The following is a 26,223-nucleotide window of genomic DNA, read 5'->3' on the forward strand; positions in this document are numbered from 1 at the left end:
AGCAATTGAAGAGTAGACCAACAATTCTGATGACCCCATGAAATGTTTTCATTACAAAGATATTTTATTGGCCAAGTGTGACAGTTTACGAAAACAATTGGATGAAAATTTATTAACGCTTGCACCCTTTAAAACTTGATCTGTGCTTAGCAGCAAGAATTAGTAGTACACAAGCACTTACATGACTTCATAAAGAGAATGACACATGCCATACCATGCTAATAATGTTTAAGTGAAAAGGCTTCAAGTTCCATGTTTAAAAAAAAAATATTACCCTTGTAGAGAGATGAACTTGGGCCTTATAGTGTGAACCATTATGTTCACCCTGCTAAGCACAAATTTTCCATTTATAGGTTGTTCATGGCAGCTGGCAAAGGGGACTACAAATGTTGATAGGCACACTGTCGTCCCTTATGTGCAACTTATGGCCCCCATGCATTAATCATGCACATTTAAACCAACTTATTTTGCTAGTCTTTTGACGTCTTAAGAAACGAAATTTGTAGATCACAAAAACTGCTGATACATTGTCAAATTAGATGTGTCAGCCATTTTAATCACTCTTTTGATGACAACAAGTGCACAAGAAAAATAAGCAACTAGTTTAATCTTGGCAAGAATGTGTTTCTCCATTTTCACATAGATATACCAAGTTATGTACGACATCATAACTCATAAATGTGCTTGTCAAATTTTTTCCTGGAAATTTCGGTATTTAGTCCCTACCAAAGTCACAAAGTCAAATTTCTAAAATGCTTCCTTAGGAGTTACCACACTGAGGTGGAGCACTCCCTCTCCTCTTAGCTTTTAGAAGAGTGGGGGGGGGGGGGTGTCCTCAAATTCAACATAAATACAATGAAAGGTGGCACCAAAATTCCTTAAGTAAAATTCATTTAAAAATGATAAAAATGATTTACTTTGTTGTCCAAAGTCTGACATTGTACAATCAAATTTTTTTTTGTTTTTTGGGTAGGGCAAGTCCCTGAAAAACCTGTTGTTTCCTTAATCTAAAAAGAGCATTAACTTTTTGACTAGCTAACATCTTGCACAATAGCTACCACAGTCAAAAACTCTTGCAACATAATTATTCAACCACTTTTTGGTTTATTGCTTTTTAATTTTTTTAAATTATTGGACAACATGGTGCCTTTAAAAAATTCAAATGCATGCAATAGAGCAATTTCTGGCTGTAAAACACCTGGGGACATATGAGCACCGATGGTTTTTAACTTTCACAGTTGCTAACAAAGTGCAAAACCATCGATCTTAAAATGAAAAAAAAAACTACAGCATGGGAATGGACAAGAGGAACAAGCAGTGTCCATCAATGAACTGAGGTGGACAAAAGAAGCTTTATAACACTTTTACAAATAAATGGTTGCAGAAGATGAGTTTTGCCAGACGTTGGTCCGCCCATTTTCAATGAAATACACCAAGATTGCCACCTTTGTGTTTTTATATATCACAAGTAGCTTTTGTTCTGCTAAATGTACACACACATTTTATATCAACAATACTGAAAAATCTATCCAGCCAGTTCTGATAAGAAAACTCTGGCATCTCTGGAAAAATCTTTTTCTGTTCAACCAACCAGGGAACTGTCCTCCAAAGATTGCTTCAAAGGAAGAGGAATGCACCACAAAAATGACTCGTCTCACTCAAGTGCACCATCATTGCCTAAGCTGATCTGCTAGAAAAATGGCCAATAATGCAGGTATTCTAGGTAGACATCTTCCCATATGGCCACAAATTTGTGATAGCAATTTTTTTCCCTGCCTACTCTCCTTGATTACATGATGTGCCAACCAGCACACCGCATCTGTTCAAGATGGAGGATAAGCACATGAAGACTGGGCATGAGGCGACAACACCACAGTTAATGGACATGCAATGCAACACACTTACATCTGGTGGTCTCCCACAACACACCAGCGGTGAACATTCTGTTTTGTAGTTTGCATTTCCTTGCCATTGCTTCCTTTTTATGTATTATTAGGGATGGGTGGGTGGGTAAACATTTATGGAGTCCAGTGAACACTGTAAATAACAGAGGCTATGGTTCCACTTGGTCATTCCTTGCTACAGAATATGTACAGATTGTTTGTTGCTGCTATTGCAATAATATTTTCTAAAGGATGCCAGCCTGTGTGCAATATCTTCTTGTTAAAGTCTAAACAATCTACACTGATCTCGTCTTTCTTGCGCTTGCCACCTTGACACACTTTTCTAGGTTTGAGCACAGTGCGAGGTTTAGTTATTTCTCTACATGCCTCCAGGGTAGAATCTCTTTTAGTATCCCTGTCGAACATGCGGAAAAAATTGTTGTATGACCCTGTCATGATGTGCCTGCAACAAAAATTAAATGATCAGCAACAAATAGAACAGCATGTTGCTGTAACCACACATTTTGTTAAAAATTTATGATCACCAATCCACAACTTATTCCTTCTCTGCAACTGCTTGGCCATCATATAGACCAGCCACATTCCCTCTTAACATGTGGCATTAAAACAACTACTTTTCAGAAATTAACATATCCTCAGGATATCGGAGCTGATAAGAGAATGGAGCATGCCTCTAACAGTACGGAGCCTGAGATTTACTGTACCTGTTGTTTTCTTATACCATGGCAGGAAAATGCCAGATATACAAATGTCTTAACAGGGTTTCCACAAAAATGTTTCCGTCATTGTGCAAGAGAAAAAAATACTGTGACCTGTTGATTTCGTACATCTTGTAATAAATAGCACAAATGGAGATGTCGGTTAACTCTAAGCACGAATGGCCACGCATGTGGCTTTGCAGATCAGAAAGTTGGTTTCTATTTTCAGGTCGTCTTCCTGTAGTTGTAGATGTGTTGAGTTTTTTTTTTAAATAGTAAATTTTATTGAATTCTTGTTGTCACTAGAGTGAAAGCAAGCAATTTTCATTGCTTCTACAGACCAGCCACATTCTCTCCCTCAACCATTTTGCTCATGCTTACTACATCTAAAATGTGACAAAGTTAGAACAGGGTTCCCAGGGATCAGGGATGGTGCCAAAAAAGGACCTTAAAAGGACCTTTCATGCATTCGTAAGGACCTAAGTGACAGTCATCAATGCTTATGTTTTTCTCTTGTGTGGTCGGAAAGATGTATTATTTATGATCTGTGGTCTTCTCTATGTTCTCAAATACATGTATTTCTAGTAATAAATAATCAAAGAGTTAATTTTGATGCCTGTCTGCCATATTTAGATTAGATAACTTAAAAAGTGTCCTTAGCGCGCTGATAAATACACCGTTAATGTTCCAAGTTTTCTAGAAATCTAAGTAATAATAATTGCAAAACCTGAAAGCATTCTTTGGTGTAATACAAAAGTCAGTTCACGTGTCTCTCTCTCGCACGCACACTCTAACGGAAGAGAGAGAGAGAGAAATAGAGCTATGCACAGTAGTACTAGAAGATCAAAGTTCAAGAAAGAGTAAGTTTCTAAAGACTTTTTAAAAAGAGTGTTTTTTGCGAATACGGAAGGGCAACTAGTGTTGTACAGATGTGTAGACAAAACATGCGGCGAAAAATCGTCGGTATTTTGCGCCAAAGTCGACTCCGGAAATAAATTTGTGGTAATTTTTATCGATAAAAGGACTTAAAGGTCACAGAGAAAATGTAAGGACCTGTGTGAGAATTTGAAAGGACCGCATGGCAAATAAAAGGACTTAAAAGGCCTTTTGGCGAAAATTCAATATAAAAGGACTTAAAAGGACCTTGCAAGGACCTGGGAACCCTGTTAGAAGCAAAATATAACTTGACTTGTTTATACTACTCTGCCTCTCATTTGCTGTCATCAGAATAAATTATCTGCCATAAAAGTATTTGCAGCTTTTAGGACTAATCCAAAAATGCATGGCCATCTAAATGTACGTATGAAGAAATCTGACACTGTAGTCATAAAATAGGCTAAGTTTAAACATCCTAAATTACACGACCCTCTTATCTTTCTATAAACCCAATCTATATTGTGAACCAATGGTCATGATTACGAAATTCACGTTTTAAAATTACATTATATATATATACTCAGGCAACGGAGCTAAAAGAGAATGAATCCTGTCTCTTCAGCACGGAGCCTGAAACTTACTGTCCCTGCTGTTATCTTACACCAAGGCAAGAAGAAAGCCATGATATACAAATGTCTAAACAGGGATAAATTGCAAGAAAATAATATGAAATGGTCCGTTTTCCATTGTTGTTGTCAATGTGCACAAGCAGTCAGTTCTGCTTATATAGAATATCTCTACCACTAAAGGAGGGAAAAAAATCTAACACCACTGTTACAAAACAATCTGTTAACTTACCTATCATCACCACTCCATGAGCACTCAAATTTGTCGAAAATGCAGTCATTTTCATACAAAGAGCACAGTTTGGAGCGTAGATATTCATGTACTTGATAGGTTTCTACTGGTTCTTTTTCCATTGTTAAGTCCCACACTTTAACAGACAGGTAGTCACGTGTCATCATATAGCGCCCATTATGGCTGAACTTCACATCCGAGATGCTGGATATTATCTCAGAGAAAAAACTTCGGCTAGTTGGGTCCTCTGGTTCTTCAAACACTGTACAACAGAGACAAGAGACAATCATTTTTAGGAACAACAAACTTTTAAAGACAGGTATCAACTGGTTCTAACGTTCGAAACTGCTGCATGTTTGTTCAGTGCCTCCAGCAACTGGGCACAATGAAGAACTAAACGTCTATTAACTACATTCAAAATCTGATCATTTAACACCCATGCTACTCCTAAAGAGCTAAATTTTCTGAACACCCCTTTTCAAAAATAATGTAAGGACACGCATCAGAATGATGACGTTTCAAATTCTGCTTTTTTTTTTCAATACCATAGTTGTTTTTAACAGAATAATGTTATATTTATTCATCTGTACGCATTGTGTTGCCACTTAAAAGCCAATACACACGGGACTAAACAATTACGTGCCTGTATATTTTGTGTACCATTTAAATATTATTTTTGGAAATGTCATTTTGTTTGGGTTTCCTAAACAAGTTTGCTTAAAAAAATTAACATTTGGCATTAAAACAACTACTTTTCAGAAATTAACATATCCTCAGGATATCGGAGCTGATAAGAGAATGGAGCATGCCTCTAACAGTACGGAGCCTGAGATTTACTGTACCTGTTGTTTTCTTATACCATGGCAGGAAAATGCCAGATATACAAATGTCTTAACAGGGTTTCCACAAAAATGTTTCCTTCATTGTGTAAGAGACAAAAAAAAAAAAAGCACCGACACATACTGTGACCTGTTGATTTCGCACATCTTGTAATAAATAGAACAAATGGAGAGGTCAGTTAACTCTTTAAGCATAAATGGCCAATATCCTTGAAAACTTTATCCAAGGAGACGCGTATGACACTGTCTTTTGCCGCATGCAATCACCACATCAGATTCCTTTGATGATAAATTCAGATTACAATTACAGAAGAGAAACAATGCAAGTTTACATAATCACATGGAAAAAAAAAGAACAGCGCGCTCAAGACAAGAGCTGAACCCAGGACAGCCAACCGCCACTGTGTAAGTGACAGGTGCTAACCACTGCGCCACCAAACTGCTTTAAGAGGTGGCTTAATCCTTAGACCATAAACATCTAAAGCCAGAGGCATGAAGCACACTAGGCAATTCTAATTTGATGCAGCTCAGCATGACAGGCCTGCTAAATTGGTACCTAACCCTGTAGAGGTTTGGGGGACAAAAATGGGCACACAATGCAACAAAAGCTTTACACCAGGAAAAGAGTAGTCTAATATTACTTCTCAAAGATTACAGGACTACTTAGGTTTTTAAAAGGTGGCTAAAGCAGCTGCATCTGAGGGATACTGACCATTGAATATTCATTCATGAGGTGCAAAGTACTTCCCCAGCTGCTGATTTGAGTACCTGACCCTATGGAGATAATTCTGAACCTCTCTCACCAAAAATGCTGTTGACATCTTAAGCAATTTACATCTAAACAACCTAAATATTAATGGGCTTTAACATATGACAGAAATACTCTGACATCAAATGATACCATTTTAGAGCAAAAGTTTTATCAAGGTTTCTTTGTCCATTCCTAAAGACTAAACTTACACTTGGCATGTTTGTCACAAAGGGCTTGATCACGCATGTCACAAAGACGAATTGTGCCTTTACTGCTGCTGTAGACAAAAGTGCTGCACTGCTGAGGATGAAATTCTGCGGCAGTAATAACTTCTGTCAGTTCTTCCATGTTGGCTGGCTTTATGTCCACTATGTCTAAAAGTGTTGTCAAGGTTATTTTAATATTAATTTTATTTTAAGTTAATTACCAAAGGCATGAATTATAACCCTACCCTATTTACTCTTTGAAGTATGTCAAGTATGCACAATAGCAAAAACACAATGGAAACATGGGAGTAACCCCAGGGATTTAAGAAAATTTGCAAAACACTTTCAGCAAATCTGGTTAATACCTATTGGTGGCTTTTTTTTTTTAAAACAAGCTAACATAATTCTTTCCCATAGTGTTCATTACCTTACTTCTTCTTGCATATAATATTTACATGACTAAAGTTTATGAATTCAAATGGCTTCTCAGTAAAATGACATTTTCATAGCATTGAAAGGATACTGAAACTCTGATCTGTTATTTCCAGATTCCACAAATTAATACGAAGGTCATCAGCTGACAAGTAAGTTTCTTGATCGCTATTGACAGAGATCGAGTTGATGTGGTAAGTGTGTGCATTTGCGAAGACACGTTTAGGTGATGCCTCCACCATTAACTCCATAGGCTGAAAAATGGGCACACGTAGCTGTGTAATATTGGCTGGATCACGTACTAACCCAGTTTCATCTTTTAGATTATAGCCTTCTGGTCTCTTATCCCGCTCTGCAACCTTCCACAGCTTTATAGTTTTGTCTGTAACATGAGCAAGTGCAAATTCACACAACTTCAAAAAATATATTTATAGACTGTCAACATAAAGAAACCCATCTTTCTCTCTTCTACATAAAGCTCTTTAGTTCTTGTTACTCAATTCCTCTTGTCTACACGTATCTTTTATTAGTTACAAGTGCATCCATCTTTAATAATGCCCAATGTGTTGTAATAGTCTCAAGCACTTAGCATGCTCTTTTATGAGTGCAAGTATATAAATCACTTATCAAAAACACAGAACCGAGCATATCTAGTGTGCAATTCCTCTCACACCATTTTTCAACAAATAGGCTAAATGTAGTTTAAAAAAAAAAAAAAAAACATTACTCAAAATCTGAGTGAACTTTCCCTCATTTCTACCGATTGAAACATCTTACATGTTCTTTTACTGATATTAAAATTAAGAACCATAAAGGACCTTCTTTTGTTCCTTTGACAAAGATGGAAACACCCAAGACAAGTCACAAGACAAAAGTTACAGGATTATGGATTAGTTTGGCTACCATGCCTTTGGTGGTCCTTATGTCTTCTTTTTTCTTTGTGTGGAAACTATTGATGAAAAAGACACCAAATTTTCGTTAAAACACAGCTATTTACTTGATATTTACCATTAGTTGACAGGAGGAAATGATTGCGATTGGTCTGGCGTAACCATCTAATTTTGTTTATTTTCTCTTCGATTTCTAGACTCTTGAGGTAGTCAAATTCTGGCTCATGACTCTGAAAGGTGCTGTATACATTGTATTCCCCACGACTTGGCACTGCATTTCGGCTCTGTAACACACGTTTCTCATGATAAGCACCTAAAACATAGGCAAATTAGCTAGCAATCTTTTTAAAGTGCTAACAATCCTACTTTTAAAACATGACTCCCCTTTTTACAAAATAAATATCTTCACTCAATAAAATTGTAGTTAAAGAATGTGTGCAAATAAAACAGTACACTTTCTGAATGCAGCACATAAATTATACACCTAATATTTCAGCATTACAAAGCATAGATTTGCACAAAGAGATTATGAAAGATGCAGACACCAAGAAAGAGTTCCAGCATCTTTTGCCGAATGGTTTTGGTAAATTTTTAGTAGATATGCAAAAGGCTCAAACCAATTAGTATTGCACAGAATATCTTGGTTATAGAGAGTGTACTTTTGCAACTATATAATTATCCTTTACGTAAATTGGTCAAGAACAAAAATCCAAAGAAATTTGATGAAATAAATCTGTTTTCATGACTAGCATCGTTCCTCACTACTGAAGGTAGGCTCTAGTGCTTTTACACAAACACACCACACATACATGCAGGTGCAAAGGCCCACAACTAAAAGAGGTTGCATCCCTGATGCTTTAGTTATAAAATGAGCACCGGACAGATGTGTAACAGTTTTTTTATGCAAATGGCTCAGGTATGTGGGAATAAATACTGAACCTAAAATCTGAATCATTTCTCTACAAGAAACTTCCATTGGCTTATCTGTTCTTTTTCAAATTTAATATTCTTATGGATGGATAAATGTACAAAACATGACTACATAGGTCAATTTTCCATTTGTTGTCTGACAGTTTGATGCAGGAAAAAAATCATCATAATTACTGCAAATCTTGTGACTCCTCACTTTTATTTCTGCGCCCCTATTTCAGAAATATTTGTTCAAAAACCAGCTTTGTTGGGAGCTGATATGTATGAAGAAACATGTTTCTTGAAAGGGAGACAATATCTTAAGCATGCATGAAATAAGCACAATATCACATAATCTAAATTCATGCAAAACAAGGCAGTTCCACTTTACTATAACAGAAGCAGTAATTAAAAATAATCACATGGCAGCCAAAAGGTTAAAAAAAAAAAAAAAAACCCACAAGCTCCCTATGAAGGCATTACAAAATTAGAAACATCTACTACCATTTCAACTTTTTTTTTTTTTTTGCTGCACATTTTTTAAATGAAAAGTCAATTGGACAGACCAACAGAAATATTCCAATAATAACTCACTGCTCGGTCGCGCTGGAATATGACTACACGCCCTCCTTTATCACCAGTAGCCAGTAATTCACCAGTACTGTTGAATTCCACACAAGAAATAATGTCGGCTGGAACACGAGAGGCTTTAAAAATTAAAATTAAAATGGAAAACGTCTCTTAAATACCTTGGGAATTAAAGATACAAACCCTCCTCCCCAAAGGACAGTCCCTCTACCATTTACTGTATGAAAACAAAATATAAGCAGCATAAAAAAACTGGGTCAGGTGCTTTATGTATATACATTTCTCTAAAGTGAAGCCTATCTGGTTTTTAGCACTGATAAGGAAGCAAAAGCCACTGCCCTTTTTGGTGGATTGAAAAATGAGTTTAATAAACCACTACTGACTAATCACAGCTATGAACCAACATGTCACAAAACAATAATTTTAATTCCCACACTCAATGACAGTATAGAAGTAAATATACAGAAGATGCCAGTGACAATAAAGTGATTACCAAATTCTTCCTTTCAAAGTTAGTGCTTAAAGGATTTTTGGAATGTATCTAATGATGAGGTAAAGCTCAATATAAGACATTTCTTGAATTCTTCCATTTTTAAAATAAATGCCTACAATCATCACAAAATCAGTCATGTTTGTACAGATATACCTATAATCTATTTCTTCCATTAGCAGAGGCCCTCACAATGTAAATATATCCATATACAACCCTGACATACAACCTATACTGTTGACCCTTTTTGTGCATGGTGTTGCATTGACTGCAACACTGGCTAAATTGTAACAATCAACTGAGAACTGGGCAAAAAAAGTATTTTCATAACAAAAAATAAAAATTTTGCTTTAAACAAAAAGCAACTTTGTCACCCATCATCAATTTTCTTACAGCAACTTTAGAATGGCAAATATGGCCACACAAGACAACAAAGCATTTTCTGTCAAGCTCAGTCGCTTGTCTGTAGCCAGCCAAGGTCAAGGCAGTTGCCTTCTGCAAGCCAAGACAGGCCACCTACTCTCACTCCAATCTGGCGCAGTGCACTCAATCAATTCCAAGCTTAAAATAGACTAAGGATAATTTTAGCCAAAGCAATGCTGGGACCTGCACTGTGCTATAAGCTGTGCTTATTTTGCTGCTGAACGCTATTTGACAAAAAGGACACCCCATGGCTTATTACTGTATAGGTTGCATAAATAATAAATTAAAATCTGGTAATGGTAAATCGGTGTGCTGGCACAACCACAGGATGCTATTTTGATTCAAGGAAACCGTGCGAACCATCCTCATTACCCCTATAAAATGCAAAGGGTATCTAAATACTGAAGTGATCATTAAAAAAGAACATGCATATAATGTAAAGCTCACTTGTACCTTTACTTGTATATATATATATCCAGAGAATATGAAATGAACAACATTTTTCAAAAATCAACACCCTTTGCAGTCTCTAATCTATACATTAATTGGATGCATGATACGTTACTCAATTAACCAACACTTGTAGTGACCTTAAAAATGACAGTATATCTGAAAAAGTAAAGCCAGAAGCTAGAGATACATGTCATGTGATATACCTGCAGTGCTACAAAACAATCTTGCAATGAAATAGAAACCCATTGTTACTGCCATGTGCTTTTGCTATTTTCCTGCTAAGGTAAGTGCATTCATAATGGCAGTCACGAAACAAATGACACCAAAGTGCAAGCAGAAAATTAAATGAATGTATTTCTGCAGCTGTTGCAATGTTTTCAAGAAATTTTTTTCAATTAAAACTATTGCTGTTTAATTACATTAGTAGGATAGTGATTTCAGTTTATTATATTAGAGATAGTAAATCCATCTGAGCTACTATGAATCAAAAAGTAAAAATAACACACACAAAAATTCAGCAGTACATATCTGTCATTTTGTAATGCCTGCCATATGTAACATTCTTCCTTGCTTATAGCTCTTCCTAAACCTATATTTTTAAGTATCAACTCATCTGCAATATATACCAAACTCAAAACTCAATGCTCTTCTGTAATACTCTTTATACAGCTAAAATTTAACAGAATGACTAACAATGTTTCTGTTTAACCCACTTATATCAATTCTAGGAAAGAACTGTCACAGCTGAACAAAGAACATGTGCCTAATTAGTACCAAATGAGAAGTGTAATACTTGGACTTTGAGAAGCGCCTCACAGATTATTTGAGAGCATATACTACATCAATTTGCAACTTTAAGTAATATGCTTTAAATAATTGTGATGATAGTAGTATGTAATTGTCTTCCGACAAAGGAATCTAGTCAGAAGTCATTATCACCTAGATGGCAAGATGCTCTATGCACACAACAAATTTTCCCTACTGCTTAGCCTACAATCCTCTATAAATATGCACCATTTAAAATGATCGATATAAGCTTAACAACCAAGGTTGCTAATTATGCATATCTTAGCTAAGAAAGGTTGTGCAAACACAAATTACAACCCTGTCACAGGCGCCAAAATGTTAGAGGGGAAAAAAAACTATGCGGAAGTCCCATTTATGCAAAGAGAGGTCAAAACCTAATTCCGAAAGGTAAAAATAAGACAGACATACCATCAGCGACTTCGTCTTCTATAGATCCCTTGACCTGTGAAAAGCACCACTGGATCTCACCACCATTGCCTGCAACGAGCACGTGAATTTAAAGAGCATCTCCAAATAAACGACACGGCGATACACGACTCGTGTATAACATTTTACCGTTCGAAGTGCTTACCCGCCATCTTGATAAAATAAGAGTTCTGCGGGTGACTAAGTCAGATCATTGAGGGAACAAGCAGGGTAAGAAAATGGATGCTTTCACTAAACAAATAGATGTCATCAGATTTAGATTTTACATCCGTCTCCGCTTTCGGGCCATTTCAACATGGCGCCCTGGAAGGCCATTCAAACATGACGTCACGACGCATGGGATTGTGGGTTGTCGACACGATTATGCGGAAAAGAAATGAGTGATGTACAGTCGCGCTACCCTGCTAACTTCTACCCAAAAATGGGAGAATGTTATTCTTCACATTAAGCTTAAATTTAGGCCGATCAATGCTGCTTGAGGCAAACACAAGATTTGCAAGGGTTCGTCTCGCTGCAAAACGGCTGGGGTATTGCATTGTTCGCATGATGTATGCGCCGCCGGTGTGTACGTTTGTGCGACTATGCATGTAGTATGGTGATCATTCAAAAATACTCTATGAGCTGTTTCTGTGAGTAGAGCTGTTCATTGCCAGCAGAGCTGTGAACAGAATGTGCTCTCTAGTATTGTGGGACCGAGACCATAGACCAATTCACTTGAGTTCACGTCATGCATGCACACAGTCAATATTTATCCTTTCCATACCTATTCCCTCATCCTTTCCCCAGGTTTGGGGTAACGGGGGTTCGTCGAATGATTAGAGTACCATGCCAGGCATGAGGCATGCATGCCCATGTGACAGTATCTGTCGCATGTGTACCGACTTGTTTAGAAGGCTTAAAAAGAAAGAAAGAAAAAAGTATTGGCTCGAGAACAAAGCAGTCTCGAAGCACCTCTTACACCACTCCTCAACCACCAAAAAGTCTAGTCGCTTCTTTTGTACATACAATGTAGTCAACTTACACGTGCATGTGCGCGTTCTTGCATATCAGTGACTAGGACACGCGAACTCCCGAACGAAACGATTGCTTAAGTTTTCCTGTTTCAAGGCTTAGTGCAGTAATAAGTAGATCACGTGTGCCTTAATAAAATAAGTCTTCTACAGAGCAACTCGTATACACGCATGCAGTAATAGGTACAATTAAAGGCAAAGTGTATTACCTATCTTCATGTGCCCCCTTAATACCAAACAAAAGTGGTCAAAATATCATAACTAAGCGGCTGGCTGAATATATTGAAGTCTGAAAAAAAGTATATCCTGTTGTCAAAATAACAGCAATAACGAAAATTCAACTTTGATTTTCAGTAAAGAATGCAACAAGAAGTTGTGCAGTTATAGCAACTATTGGCCAGCAAAACGCACAAACCAAGCTAGGGATGAAGGTGACACCCAGAGAGAACAGATGCTTAAGGCTATCGTTAGTGACGAGACAATAAGGCATGTTATTGATGCTGCACATTAGCCCAGAGCTATCATGTTGCTGGGGAACATTTCCCCGGCAGCAAGACGGCATTTAGTTCCGACACTGGAGCAACATAGGCTTGTCAACAGGGTTGCTGCAGTCGATATGTAACTTAGGATGCTGCCCCCATCCCACCCCAACCCCACCCTGATTCCGTTTCAACGTTCCTGTCCTTAAGACCTGTGCACAGTGCCTTGCGGCAGCGACATCGACTCACTTTCTGCTCCTGCTTTCACTTCACCATTCCCCCAGCCCCCCTCCCAACCGGTTGTAACGGTTATTTTTGGTTTTGTTGACTGGGGTGGGCGTTTCAAACGATGCGTTCCAGAAGATGAGGTTTGTCTCCCTTGGCACTAAGGATGGTGAAGGTGGACCTCTGGGTAAAGAGGCGAGTGTGAGAGAAAGCGCGCGCGCTTGGAAGTAGTTTTCCACGCTGTCTGGGTGTTTGAATTAGGGAGTTGTGTATGATGTTGTAAAGTTTGGAAATACTGGGGAGAGATTTTTTTTTTATTTTTTTTTTTAAGGATGGAATCAAATAGCGTTTTTATGTTTGTGCTAGAAGGTGAAGCTGTGTGTTTGTGCATACCCAGGGACCAAAGCTGAGGACTAGAGGTGAAGAAGGACCGGCTACACTAAATCCTCCGAATTCCGAAGTCGGCGTCAGTTTGCCCCTAGCACCGAAATGGAGGCAAGACGAGGATGCGAATAATTAACGAAGGATCTATAAGACACCTCCAAAGACACATTTATTACAGAATTCGAACTGCACTAATATCCAAAATGTTCAGTCTCTTATCGGTTGCTCTCTGGTGTCTTGACAAGGTCTCACAACTCACGGTTCCTCTCTTGAAATAAGTAATCATTTTTCAGATGAATTTTCCGCATATATTTGTGTTATTTACCAAGTCCAATGAACTGTACTCGAAGTTACATGAATAAAACCACCGATCAGCTTGATCCTGGCGTTATTGAACGGGTAGAAGTCATGACGTCATTACCCACCTCCCTAGCCGCCATTTTCACCTCCACTCCTACGCCTCTGTCTTTGACGGACCAGTATCTACTTTTCCACACGCCTTTAGTCCCATCAAAGTTATTGTCACCGCCAGCGCTCGCCGATTAAATATTTTTAGAAAATCATTTCAGACTCTGACCTTTTGCAGTGTTAGCAAAACCAGCGAAAAACAGTGTCTATTCTGGAGGCAAACTAATTTTAGATTGACCATCACCGCGGTGCGCACATCTCGGAAGCTTTCCATCGATCACACGCATATTTAGCGAATCGACTACGCAAATGCCAGGAAGGACCAGCCTCTGTTCTGTAAGCAACTCGAGTCTTGGAATCGCTAATTGTGTCCCTGGTCTGCCCGCATGCCTGCTAGCGCTGGTGTTATAGGTGATGCCATACACGCGCTCGTGGAGACGGAGCTTGGCGAGAGTGATGGACGGAGAAAAGTAAGGACGGACATTTTGCCTTGTCGTCTGCCATGGCTGCCCTTTTGAGCCGCTGGAGTCAGGCCTCGCTCACAGCCAGCGGAAGATGTATTTATCAGAACCCAATATGGACAGGAACAGAAGTCGCCACGGGTGATTCTTTAGTGCAGACGACAAGAAGAAAGAAGATTGTTTCTTTCAGGCTGAAGGGTGAGGAGGGAAAAACCTGTACATGAGAACGGGTGGTAATGGCGAAAATGGCTGCCAAGCCTAACGATTACAATCGATTGCATAATCGTTGAAAAATTATTGCTCTGAATGTCTTGATTAAATTTTTTGCTCGTGCTCCAAATATGCCAGAGCGAAGCTGCTAAACAGCCAGTGAGAGCGAGTTAATGCTTGTAGCACATGTCTTAGATACACTTGGAGACGTATCGTATCTTTTCCAACACTGAACAAAGCGGTAAATCTTCAAATATTTCCTTTTTTTATTTTTTATGATATTGCTTGTGGGAGATATTATGGACAGAGAGACATCTCTTTGTTATAGATGGAGATCTGATAACGATTCAGGCCACAAACAGATGACCTACCAAATCACCCAATACACAATAATAGAACAATGTGGTATTACACACAAACAACGGAAAGACAATCTGATGTTAGACCTGCTCTCTTCTGCTGACATTTCGCAAGAAGCAACAGGAAATATTAGAGAAAAAACCCGGTACTCCGGGACAACGGATGTTCTGGGATGATGGAAACTGAATATTCGGTGTTTCCCATGAGGTGTACGCATGCGTGCGTTCTTGCGGGCAAATGTATCCGATATACACATTTCTTTCTTAAATATGTTTTATATTTATGACAGATGCTACGTCACAACTGAACCTCGTCCACATTTGAATAACTCATAAATCAAGCTGGAGTTCAATGCTTATAACGTTGCTTCGTGACTGCGCTCTCCCAAGTTTCTAAAAACACACATGGTCACATGGTATTATCACCTTCCAGACCTAAAGACTGAAAATGCCACACTGCATCGATGTTTCGTACACAGTGCAGAAAAGCACAACGTAAAAAGCTCCTGCAGCTTTCCTCTCGTGGCTGTCAGTTTTGTTTAGTTCGATCTGAGCAAAAGAAAAAAAAAAAAGATGTATCCATGTAACCGTAGTTGGTGGCTGAGGCGAAGACCTGCTAGGGAATGTTCTTTTCCCTGACGGAAGGCATCAATAATGAGCTGACAGTTATAACCCCTCCTGCATGCCACTTCCCAGCCATCCGGCACGCAAGCATGCAGACAGCCAGACAGAACGAAAGAACTTTTTGAAGATATTCTTCCTGTTTTTACAGAAAAAAAACTGTCTCGCAGTTAGTTTGTTAATTTGGTTGGAGAATTTATCAACCTTGTGGTTATTTTACTGTCTGGGAAGGAAAAATCCGGAAAACTCAGAGACACTCCCACCACTAACCGGACTGCCAGCAGTGTGTCGCGGCTTTCTCTCTCTCTTGATGCCAGCTGTTTAATATTTGTATATTTACATTTTATTCCCCCTCCCGACTTCGTGTTTTATTGTATTCTTATGTAACCGTATTGAGCTGACAGCTAGTGGGAGAGAAAGGGTGATTTACAATGAAAGCGATCGAGGAACAAAAGACAGAAAAAAAGAAAGGAAGGAACCTATGACAGATCGATAAGAGGCACCAACACAAATACGTTAACTATAGCGTATAGTCTTCCCTCGCTTCATAAAGGGTCATTACCTCTCCTGATACAATGTTAACGCAGATGAGGAGTTGCCTCCCTTAAATCATGACCTGTGGCTGTCGGCCACGCCAGAGACGTGAGCTTTAACGTCTCTGGCTACGCAAAGCTAACTTGGAGCTGAGATTTTTTTTGGCTGAACTTGTATAGAAACAATTAAAAAAAACCGTTAGTGCAGCGAAGGCCCAACAGTCACAGTGGACACCTGACCAGCGTTGACAACCACAGTGACAGTATTTCCCATCGGGTAGAAAGGAACCTAAATCACGTAAGAGTTCTCTGTACCACTTGAAGAAATTTGCCTTTGAGTATTATACTATAGCAACGTAAGCGAGTTGGGAAGAGGGTCTGAAAACGTTAAAAAAACAAAAAGAGTCCAGGTCAGAGGTCTCCTTGAATAAGATTTTGTGTACGAAAACATTGTGCTATTTCTCAATTATCTGTTATCAAACGTCAGTGACATCAGGGATACAGTTCACGATAATTTAACATGCATAAATCACGACAATAGGGTTAAAGGTCACGACAATATTAATACGTTACATTGCTGAACCATTTTTTTCCGGTACTCATCGAAAAAGACCTCCAATATTTTTAAAGGTGGGGGGGATTATGAGGCTCAAAACCCCTACAATTGTGTATGAGTGTCTGAAAATCCCTAGTGTCTTTTGTTCTCGGGATGGAAATCTACAGACGTCACTATGAACAGAAATCGTTTCTAATGACTGGACACGCCTAATGAGATAATCTGGTCAAGGAAAAGGGAGAACATTTCTTAAGTGGCAACAGAAGAGATAATACATTAATCGCTGTTTCAGACACAAAGGACAACAATGCTTGACAGGTGGTGCATACATAGGGATGTGCCAAGAGAAGCTTCATCAATATCAGCCTATACCAGTAACAGTTTCGATACTTTTAAAAATCGTGAATGTTAATGTTCAAAATCCTTATCCCTGCAGGTAAGATAATTTATTCGATCAGATTAAGAGATCTTGCAACGGCCAAGAAGTTACTTGTATTATCAAGAGGAAAAAAAAGATAGGGGAAATAACTTGTCCAGTGCTTTGCGTGACTAACGGAAGTGACACGGTATTATGGAAGTAGTTCTTTCTTCGATAAACAACACGATCTACCCACTTCCACGCTGTGCCGGTGAGGCGTTGTAACACTACCAGAGGCAGCGAGCAAACCACTTTTCAGCCTGGCAGACTGGCGATGCATGAAAATGTCGCAGGCGGTAGTATCCCGAGTCGTGGCGAGCAAAACCTGCAGGCCACCGTCCGCCGCAGAGGCAACCACGGACTTATCGATCGAATTCTTAACGAGCGTCGCTCCGTACTCCGTGATATCGATAATAACGACGATAAGGCGATGCCTCACAGAGATACAGATAAGGAAAGGGTTGTTGATATTGTTTTCACTCGCTCTTTCTCGTTCGTGTGTATTTGTTGGGTGAGGGTGGCTTGGCATAGATGTTCGATACAGTACGTGCAAGCAAGTGAATGTGAAAACGCATCAAGTTGATTAATGCAGAGATAAGATTCCAATAATGTTAAAATTACTAGCGCTGTAAATATACACAGTGCCAACGAGATGCAGGAGTTCTAGGGTATCAAATAGTTTAAGACCATGTAACAACACGAGGGCCATCGAGCGACAGACAGCAAAACGAGGAAAAGCGCATCATCAGATTCGAGCATCCTCCCGGTCTCACCCTCCCTCTCATCGCTGTCTCACGCCTCTCGTTTCAATTTCTTTCGCCAGCCCTTGACCCCTATACTCCCCCAGCCTCCTTTATTACTGTATCCGTGTCACCTGTCTGGAAGTGTGGGGTCTGTATGGACATAACGACATAGATATGGCGCGTCTTTGATGATTGATTTTTTCCCCTCATATTGGCTCCGTCTCATCAAAATGGACAGTCGAAGACTTCTACAAAACGTTGCTACATTTCTGCATTTGTGGTAACAGAGGAAAAGGTTATGCGTGTCGACAGTACACGAAGACCCTTACAAAATAGCCTTGGGGAAGATTAGTTCCAAATGTACAAATACAGTCCATTATCACCACAAGAACCAAACAACACTTTCATGGGTTCTAATTTCTTTTACTCCCGCGCCAGTCGATAGTGTTGGCTCGGGCGAAAGCTTCTACACCACACACTCGCGCTCTCGTTGAAACGTGCTCCCACCTCTGCGCTCTCCTCACTTTCTGACCACACGCCTCTTCATCCCACCTTCACGCTCCACTTCCCTCCAAACACACCTGCGCACCTACACCTGTCGCTAGTCGACTCCCTCCCGCTCTCCTTCGGTCACGGTGTTGTCACCCGGCCAGTAATTACCCCTTATCGCCAGCCTGTACCTGTCCTGTGTGCGTGTGTATGCGTGCCACCTTCCATACTGCTATAATTATACATACCTAGGCATCGCTGAGAACCTTTAAATGCGCTTTATGATAAGTGTTTCAGAGATCCGTGTCCACGAATTCGGGACAAAAATTAGTCTTCATTGAGTAAGTAGAATGAGATTGCTATTTTCGCAGCACACTGAATAGTGTTACCTGATAACCACAAACACATGCGAAAAAAATGACTGATAGTGATGGATATGTGTGCAAATAATAAGCAGGTGTGTGTTTGAGAGAGAAAGAGAGCATTCTGTTGCAATATACTTATTTGTTCAATCTATTGAACTTTATTGAATACCATTTATTTTTTTATAGAATACCATTGTTTTGATGCACTGACGTGCCTCTCCTCATGCGGGAACCTCTTAACTCAGGTTGTCAAGGGTCGATGGCTTAAAAGAAAAGTTGTGAAGTGTTGAGTTCAACTACAAAACTTCGTCCCTCTGCGCCTGCACGCGATGCCTGTCACACTACGCAGCAGTGCTGACAACCGTTCGCGACCTCACAGGTCACCGAGTTCATCTCACTGAGCTTACCGTTGGCGTTGGACAAGTCACGGTTATTTCGCGGTATCAGCACGGAGACATACTTCCGTGATGTGGGAGATGATTACAAAAGTTTTACAAATTTTTCCTTTGATTCAGCTGTAATACAGTGAATTTAAACAAGGATGTATATCTCTGAACTGCTGCCTGTTCGCCGAGACCAACTCTTCTCGCGAACTTGTAGATTTCGATGTCTCGGCGAACTGTTCAACAGTTATACCAAGAACAACGATAATATCCTACATTCGACAATCGACCTGCAATAAATTTAGTAATGTTTTCTTTCTTTATTGGCAGAAGTTCCCACGAGGAGCCAATAAACTGAAAACACAACAGACCGTAAAGTTTAAGCATTTTGTACCTCCTTCAACTAGAGAGTTCGCGTCGTCTGCTCTTCTTGACGTTGATAGAAGCGAATTTGGCCTCATTCTAGAAGTAAAAGCAGAAAATTTGTCTGAAAGCAATCTAGCAGAGATATACATCCGTGGTTTAAATGCTTCAGGGGGAAAGGTGGCGAGAAGTGGTGTCAGGAAAGGTAAATGGGAGACTGGGTCCGCCTTGTCGCCCTACACAGCTCTAGGGTTATCTATTGTCTGACACGATCTTTTTAACACAGGCGTGCACAAAGACACACACTTGTAATGTTTTCACATAAGTATTTTCTAAATATGAACACATTCACTCGGTTTTCGTCTCTGAGATTTACAGAACATGTAGGAAAGGCAGATTTGCGACCATGCATACACACGCACTCGCAACAAAAACTATTTATAAGAATTATCCTTGCGTACATACACCCCAACATGCACATATGCACACTTGCACACACGTGTAGTGCAGATGAACTAAGCCGAGCACTGACCTTTTTCCTTGTGGTGGTTGACTGCTGTCTGTAGCATGCTGGACAGTTTGTGGGTCAGCTTGACGGGTCTGGCCACGGTGACCATCTGGAAGCCACGGAGCGAGTACAGTACAGCACGACCACAGTGACAGCCAAGCTGCAGATAAGGCTTCCCGCACTCCGTGTCCTTCACACCTGCCACACACCTTGCTTGCTTGCGCAGGCAACACAAGTCCCTCCAACACAGTTCAGATTACCGCTGCCTCCTACCACAATACACCTCCTGTGCTTTCCACCGGGTATGGGTCGCTCCAGAAGAAAGGATGTCCAACGGATAAGAAAAGTCCTCTTTATTCCCCCCGTGGGACTGAGCGAAACTGCGTCCTGGCCTCATGAGCTTGGCGACACCGGGGGCTGTCGGGAGCAGATGTGAAGATATTGTGGTTACTACCTCTGTGAATATTTTGTCCGACTGTTAGGGGCCTAAACGTTTTATGGGAAACAAATCACTGGGATGTCTGCCTAGGTCTCGCTCTAATGCCCGCCACTCAGTGACGGAAGCCATCACTCACACTACTGTGCGACTCGCGACGACATCTTTGTTGTTCACGTGCCAAGGCGTTTCGCTACTTTGCACAGTAAACATTAGTAAACAAACACACAAACACCGCAAGCACCTGAAAGAGGCCTACACCTGAAGTCGATCGCACGTTACCGGTGTATCGAAACTTTTTACTCGCTTGTACAATTCGCCTTACTGTCTCATAAAATCCCACTAATTAACTACCGTAAAGTCACCCAAAAAGCAGTAAATTATACTTAAAATTTTGGAAGCAGGCCAATATATTTCTTGCCTTGATAACTGCTGTACTCCCCTTTTCATGGATGCAGTCAGATGGCGATTATGAGTGTCTACAGGGTATTAAAAACCTGTAAGCTTTAGCCCGACAGATGTAACCGCTCCAGCGTTTTGACAAGTCGGCCAGGAAGTTTACATTCTGTATCAGTGATTTCTCACAACTGCCAAGAATCACTTTCATCAACTGATGTCAGCGGGAAGGAGGTCAATAGCTGAGCAAGCTATAGTTGTCCGTGTAGTGCACGTTACGATGAATCATGTCACTTAGGATGCTTCGAGTTTTCAGCGAATAAATATTCCGGATCTTCAACATTATCTCTCCTTCCTCATCCCGGAAGTTGACGACGAACTGTTGCGCATCAGCACGGATTAAGTTGAACAAAAGCTCTCTTCTATCATTTTAACATATCTTTCTCAAAGCAGACTCAAAAATGTAATCCGGATTAAAAGAAACGTTGAACACGATTTTATCCTGCACTGCTTGCAGCACGGATGAAAGCTTCCAGCAGCGTATAGGTATCCACCAGTGAACTTCAAGAAGACCTGCCAAGATTAAGGTTAGAAAATCATGAGCAATCGTTTCTCTGGGGGGAGGAAAAAAAACCCTCCCGCAACGTGCGGAAATAAACACAAAGACAGTGAGGAGTTTGTTCTGAAAAATAAAGTTGTAAAGCGAAGCAGACGACTGGCTCCCGATAATCGAGGGTCTAATCGCTCATCACAGAATACGTGTTGTGCGCGCGCAATCTAACGCATCCTTCAAAGGCGAGTGATGCTGAGCCCAACGTGCGAGGGAGTCCCCGTTGGAGCAGACGATGCGGTCTTTCTCTCCAAACCGCGAGCACACAGTCTTGTCTTTAGCATATACACAGTGTGACCAATGGGACTCTGTCCTCGAAAGGTCAGCCGCACCTCGCAGCTACTGTGGTCTTAACCCCTCTCTGACCTCACGCCTGCACCCGTCCCTCCCGTGACGCGTTTATAGTACTGGCTTACGTCACAAGGGTGCACTTGATGCTGCCGAGGGTCGCACGAATGGGGGAGAAGGGGAGAGGAGGACGTGTGGTAAACATGTCAAAACGCATTGCGACACGTCCAGTGTTTTCCTTTTTTCTTGTGGCGCCCGGGAGAAGGAAGACTTCAGACAGAGAGCTGCGCACATGACGACGTGAGTTATTACCTTACTTAAAGGTTTAGTGGGGTGAATATCTTTTGTTAATGACTGCGTATTTATTTCAGCGCAAGCTATAATGTTTCCAGAGATCTGGGTGAAAACTGCCATTCTGTTCTCGAGATGCACACTCATCACCATGCACAGGTCAAAGATCAACAACACAGACGTCAGGACTGTACGTGGATAATTTTACGAGCAAAGACGAGGAGCTGTGTACAAACGTGACATCACGAATTTCACTTCTCTTGCATAGTGACGTTTGTAGACGTGTTTGTGGAGAACAGAAAAAAGAAGGGAGTATTCTTCAGATTTGAGGAAACTGTTCCTGGAACGGAACTTTATCTAGTCGTTAGAAAAAGATTTGCAGCACCACGAGAAATTCTCACGACCCCTATTCAGTGCCTCTCATAAAAAATATTCACACTTATATTTTGTTGTGTAGTTTGTTTTAAAAACAATTTGCTTATACAATATATTATTCTATAAATTAATATAATGAACATAAAATAAAACCCAATCTAACTACAACCTTGTTCCATAAACAGTCGGCATCACCCAAGAAGAAGCTACGTGCGTAAAAATGTTGCTTGAACTCTAGAACTTTCCTGACTGCCTGCAGATTCTGACCAAAACATCAATGCCTAATTGTTTCGTGCTGCCTCGTGCGTACGTGTGTCAGGATGAGAGAGGGGGCCGGTGGCTGAAGGAGGATCTGTGTAGATGATGGAAGGTGAAGTGTCACGAGTGAACGCTGCAGTGTCATCAGATACCATGCATGAAGAGCCAGCCCCTCCCTTCACCTGGAAAGCTGCAAGATTACACTGTAACATTTTTTAAAACTTGCTCCCTTGTATCTGCCATGTTGCTTCTCACTTTACCAGCGATCAAAGTAAAGAAGTTTTAAGGAGGATCGGCGGGTTTTTTCCTCCCTTAATGCGAGGTCAAACCAGGGGTCAAAGACGAGGAGAGATGACGTGAGGGCGGATGTGTGAGCGACGTAGTTAATTCGTTGACTGGCTTTCAGCTTCATGGCGTGCATTCGAGACCCCAGAATCAGGGAGACTGTTTTACTGATAAAACGCCAATTAACAATTTTCTTGGGCGGTCGATGCCAGTTAAGATAACGCTGAGAAGAAGAATACCGGGTTTTTTTTCACCAGAAAAAAAGCGTGCTTCAAAAAATATTAGCAATGCTCTTTAACTCTCATGTGCACAAGCGCGCACGCAACCATTCAACCAACCAAAACACTAACACACACACAAGCAAACACATATCTACTTTTTCTTTGTAGCTTGTGCAGATACATACAGCGCATGTTGCGTTCTTTACTTTAGATCGTTTGGTGATCTGAAATGAGAAATGAACAAATGAAACAAAGTTAATTTTTTTCTCGTTCATATCGACCAACAAACAATTGGCAGACAAGTCGATGACTTGTAGATACAAACAGGCAAGCAAGCCAACCAGACAATCAGATCAATCAATCCATATTTTTGCAGTCAGACAGTCGGACGAGCATACGAACACGTTCACAAAGCCAGAAACAGGAAGGGAACATGTGTAAGAAATGATTGAACCCTGTTTTTATACTTTTGCATTATTTTTAGAAATATATTGCATTTTTCCAACAAGAATGTATATTTTATCACATAAAACGAAGGTGATTGCGGCTGACAAGTAAAAATAATTTTTGGAAACAGAATCTTGCATGACCCTCGTGTTCAGGCACCAGTTAGTATTCCTTTATCCCATCTTGGTCCCTGCGCAAAATAAATTCACTTATGTGTTGGGATTTTCTAGTTGTTCAGTACGGATTTCACTGCATTGGTTTTTACAGAAGTACAGGATTGTTTACCGGCGTCCATGCCCATTTCCCCGGGGAACTTGAGAGAAAAGGCGTCCACAGCTTGAGCTCATGGCTGTGACATCTAGTGCTCCGCGAAGCGCCCTCCTTCTCCTCGCGTCATGACCCCAGGGCCATCTCGAGTCTAGACCAATGTGCCTGAAATAGTACAGAGAGCGAACATGCGGTCGTGCAAATGCGTAGGAAGTGATTGCTGGATAATGGCAAATAAAATGAGAGTCACAGTCTGTAGCTTGGGGGTGGGGTGGAAGTAGGGTAAGGAATGGGGGGGGGGGGCCGAGGGTATTAAAACAAACAAAACAAAATCTCGTGGATAAGCGAGCAAGATTTGACAAAAGATATCCTGTGAATATATTTCAAGGATAACAAGACGACGTGAATGCTGAGACATTTGCGTGACAGAGAGGACGACTGGGGTTGACAGGACAGCAGACAGATCGCAGAAATGAAAACGAGGCTTTGCACTTTGCTGGATTTTTCAGGATTTGTAGTGGAGCTTTTAGCAGTAGCCGTAGTAGGAGCAGACATAGGAATACTCCGAATAGTAACAAATAGTAAATTATTGAATTTGAAAGAAAATATTGTTCTCGAGTTAATAATTAAATCTCTTTTAACCGTTACCTCCTAATGTTAGAATAATGAGCATGAAGATTATGAAAGCATGACCGACCAAACTCTCAAACTTTTTTTTTTTTATCAACTCTAAGCCGGTAACCGGAACAACCAATCAACCCAAAAATTTTCTGCTTGAAACGTGGGCAAAGCTCTTCTGTAACCATTAACAGGCTGTGGAGAACAAGGAGATTTTGTAAATTTTGAATTTGCGGCGTTCCAAAGTAAAACATATCGGTAGAGATGTAGCCTGTTCATCAGGAAAGGTCATCAAAGTGCAACAAGCATGAGGTGAAGCTTCCTGAACTGCTGTCGGTGTCACATCTGTTGTCAGTCATAAGTTCTCAAGGTGATCACAAAGCCCGCAGGTTCACCTGTGCCACGGTGTTCCTTATTTCCAAATTTAGGCTCACCGCACCTTTGTTGGGATGGTCCGAGTTGAGTTTTCAGGTGCGCCGAGATGAGCAGAAGCATCTGGGTAGAAACTGCGCATGCGTGGTTTAAACACCCGGCTTCCTGTATACGTTAACGAGACCACTCGCTTACTTAACGAAATGTGTGGGGGTCAAGGACTACTTCCCCCACTACGCCCTCATCACACCATCATTGTGATCAGCCCAACGAGCTTAATGAACACCCCAGCAGCCAACCTGGCTGTTCTGATCATCAGGGGCTTATCCAACAATTAATCATCGATGATAAATGTGGGTGAAAGCGTTGGTTGTGGTCATCACATGATCGTGTTCCCTTTTTTGTTTATTAATAAACAAATTTTGCTTTTTGCTTGGTTTTTCTTTTTTTTTTTTTTTCTTTTTTTTGTTTGTTTATTTTTTTAAATCTTTTTTCTTTCTTTTTAAAGGCACGAATGAACACCAGCTGTTGACGAAATCACCGGAAGTCCCACATTCCAAATCAGCCTCTGTTTCATAATTCCAATATACTTAGAACTTATTCATGAACTGTACCGTTAGAAGTATTGTGCAGCACCTGTGTTATCGTTATTGCAAAATTGCCATCAAGTTTTCACTGTCGTGTGCTGTTACATTCGGCATTAAATACAGACCTTATCTGAGTTATAAGATACACCTGTGACGTGTGACACTGGTATTTACCAACAATTCTTATATTTCAGTGAGCATAGAGCTAGAGAGTCAGCTTAAAACATAATTGTGTAAGTTTTCGTCCTTCCCCGCTTGTGTTTATCCCTACAGATAAACTCTTCAGAATAAGCGCAGACAGTGTGATCTGTTGTTCTAATCCCTAATTTTATCAACACCAAAAATCATCCACAAGATGAAACGTGATGAAGTTTGTTTATGGGTTTTACTTCACAACATTGCTTCCCTCCAGAAAGCTCGTTTATTTACGAGCAGATAAGACGCAGGCGTCCAACTGTAAATCAAGGGAAAGTCGGTGGTTTAACGGTAACAGGCAGATCGTGACGAGGAAAGTAAGAGCTGCAGGCGGACATAGGGATATAGATATATAATGATACATAATGATGCACATATACATCACTGCGATGTGTATCACCGGTATTACGTGTTCAAGATCCACGCGCTGTCAAGAGCAGCTGCCATCTAAGGTCGCCTCCATCCTACCATGCTTACAGAAAGACCCAGGACACGTCATCGAAGGTATTAAT

General features: G+C 40.5%; 1 protein-coding gene across 4 annotated transcripts; it reads right to left on the reverse strand.

The window, feature by feature from the left end:
- Positions 1–42: 42 nt before the first annotated feature.
- On the reverse strand, positions 43–20,456 carry LOC112563524 (serine/threonine-protein phosphatase 2A 55 kDa regulatory subunit B beta isoform-like). Of its 4 annotated transcripts, none has more exons than XM_025237463.1 (8): positions 11,696–11,883; positions 11,533–11,601; positions 8,958–9,070; positions 7,573–7,738; positions 6,656–6,946; positions 6,136–6,300; positions 4,337–4,598; positions 43–2,346 (listed from the first exon to the last, which is right to left on the reverse strand). In XM_025237463.1, the coding sequence occupies exons 1-8, from the start codon at positions 11,700–11,702 to the stop codon at positions 2,070–2,072; spliced, it is 1,350 nt and encodes a 449-aa protein (XP_025093248.1). In that variant the 5' UTR covers positions 11,703–11,883; the 3' UTR covers positions 43–2,069. The 4 variants fall into 4 exon arrangements, with proteins under 4 accessions (XP_025093248.1, XP_025093249.1, XP_025093246.1 ...); XM_025237464.1 differs by having other exon boundaries at positions 8,958–9,055; positions 11,696–11,882; XM_025237461.1 differs by lacking the exon at positions 11,696–11,883 and adding an exon at positions 20,090–20,456 and having other exon boundaries at positions 44–2,346.
- Between the last annotated feature and the right edge of the window lie 5,767 nt (positions 20,457–26,223).

Source organism: Pomacea canaliculata, linkage group LG5 (genome assembly GCF_003073045.1).
Source record: "Pomacea canaliculata isolate SZHN2017 linkage group LG5, ASM307304v1, whole genome shotgun sequence".
Taxonomy (NCBI): Eukaryota; Metazoa; Mollusca; class Gastropoda; order Architaenioglossa; family Ampullariidae; genus Pomacea; species Pomacea canaliculata.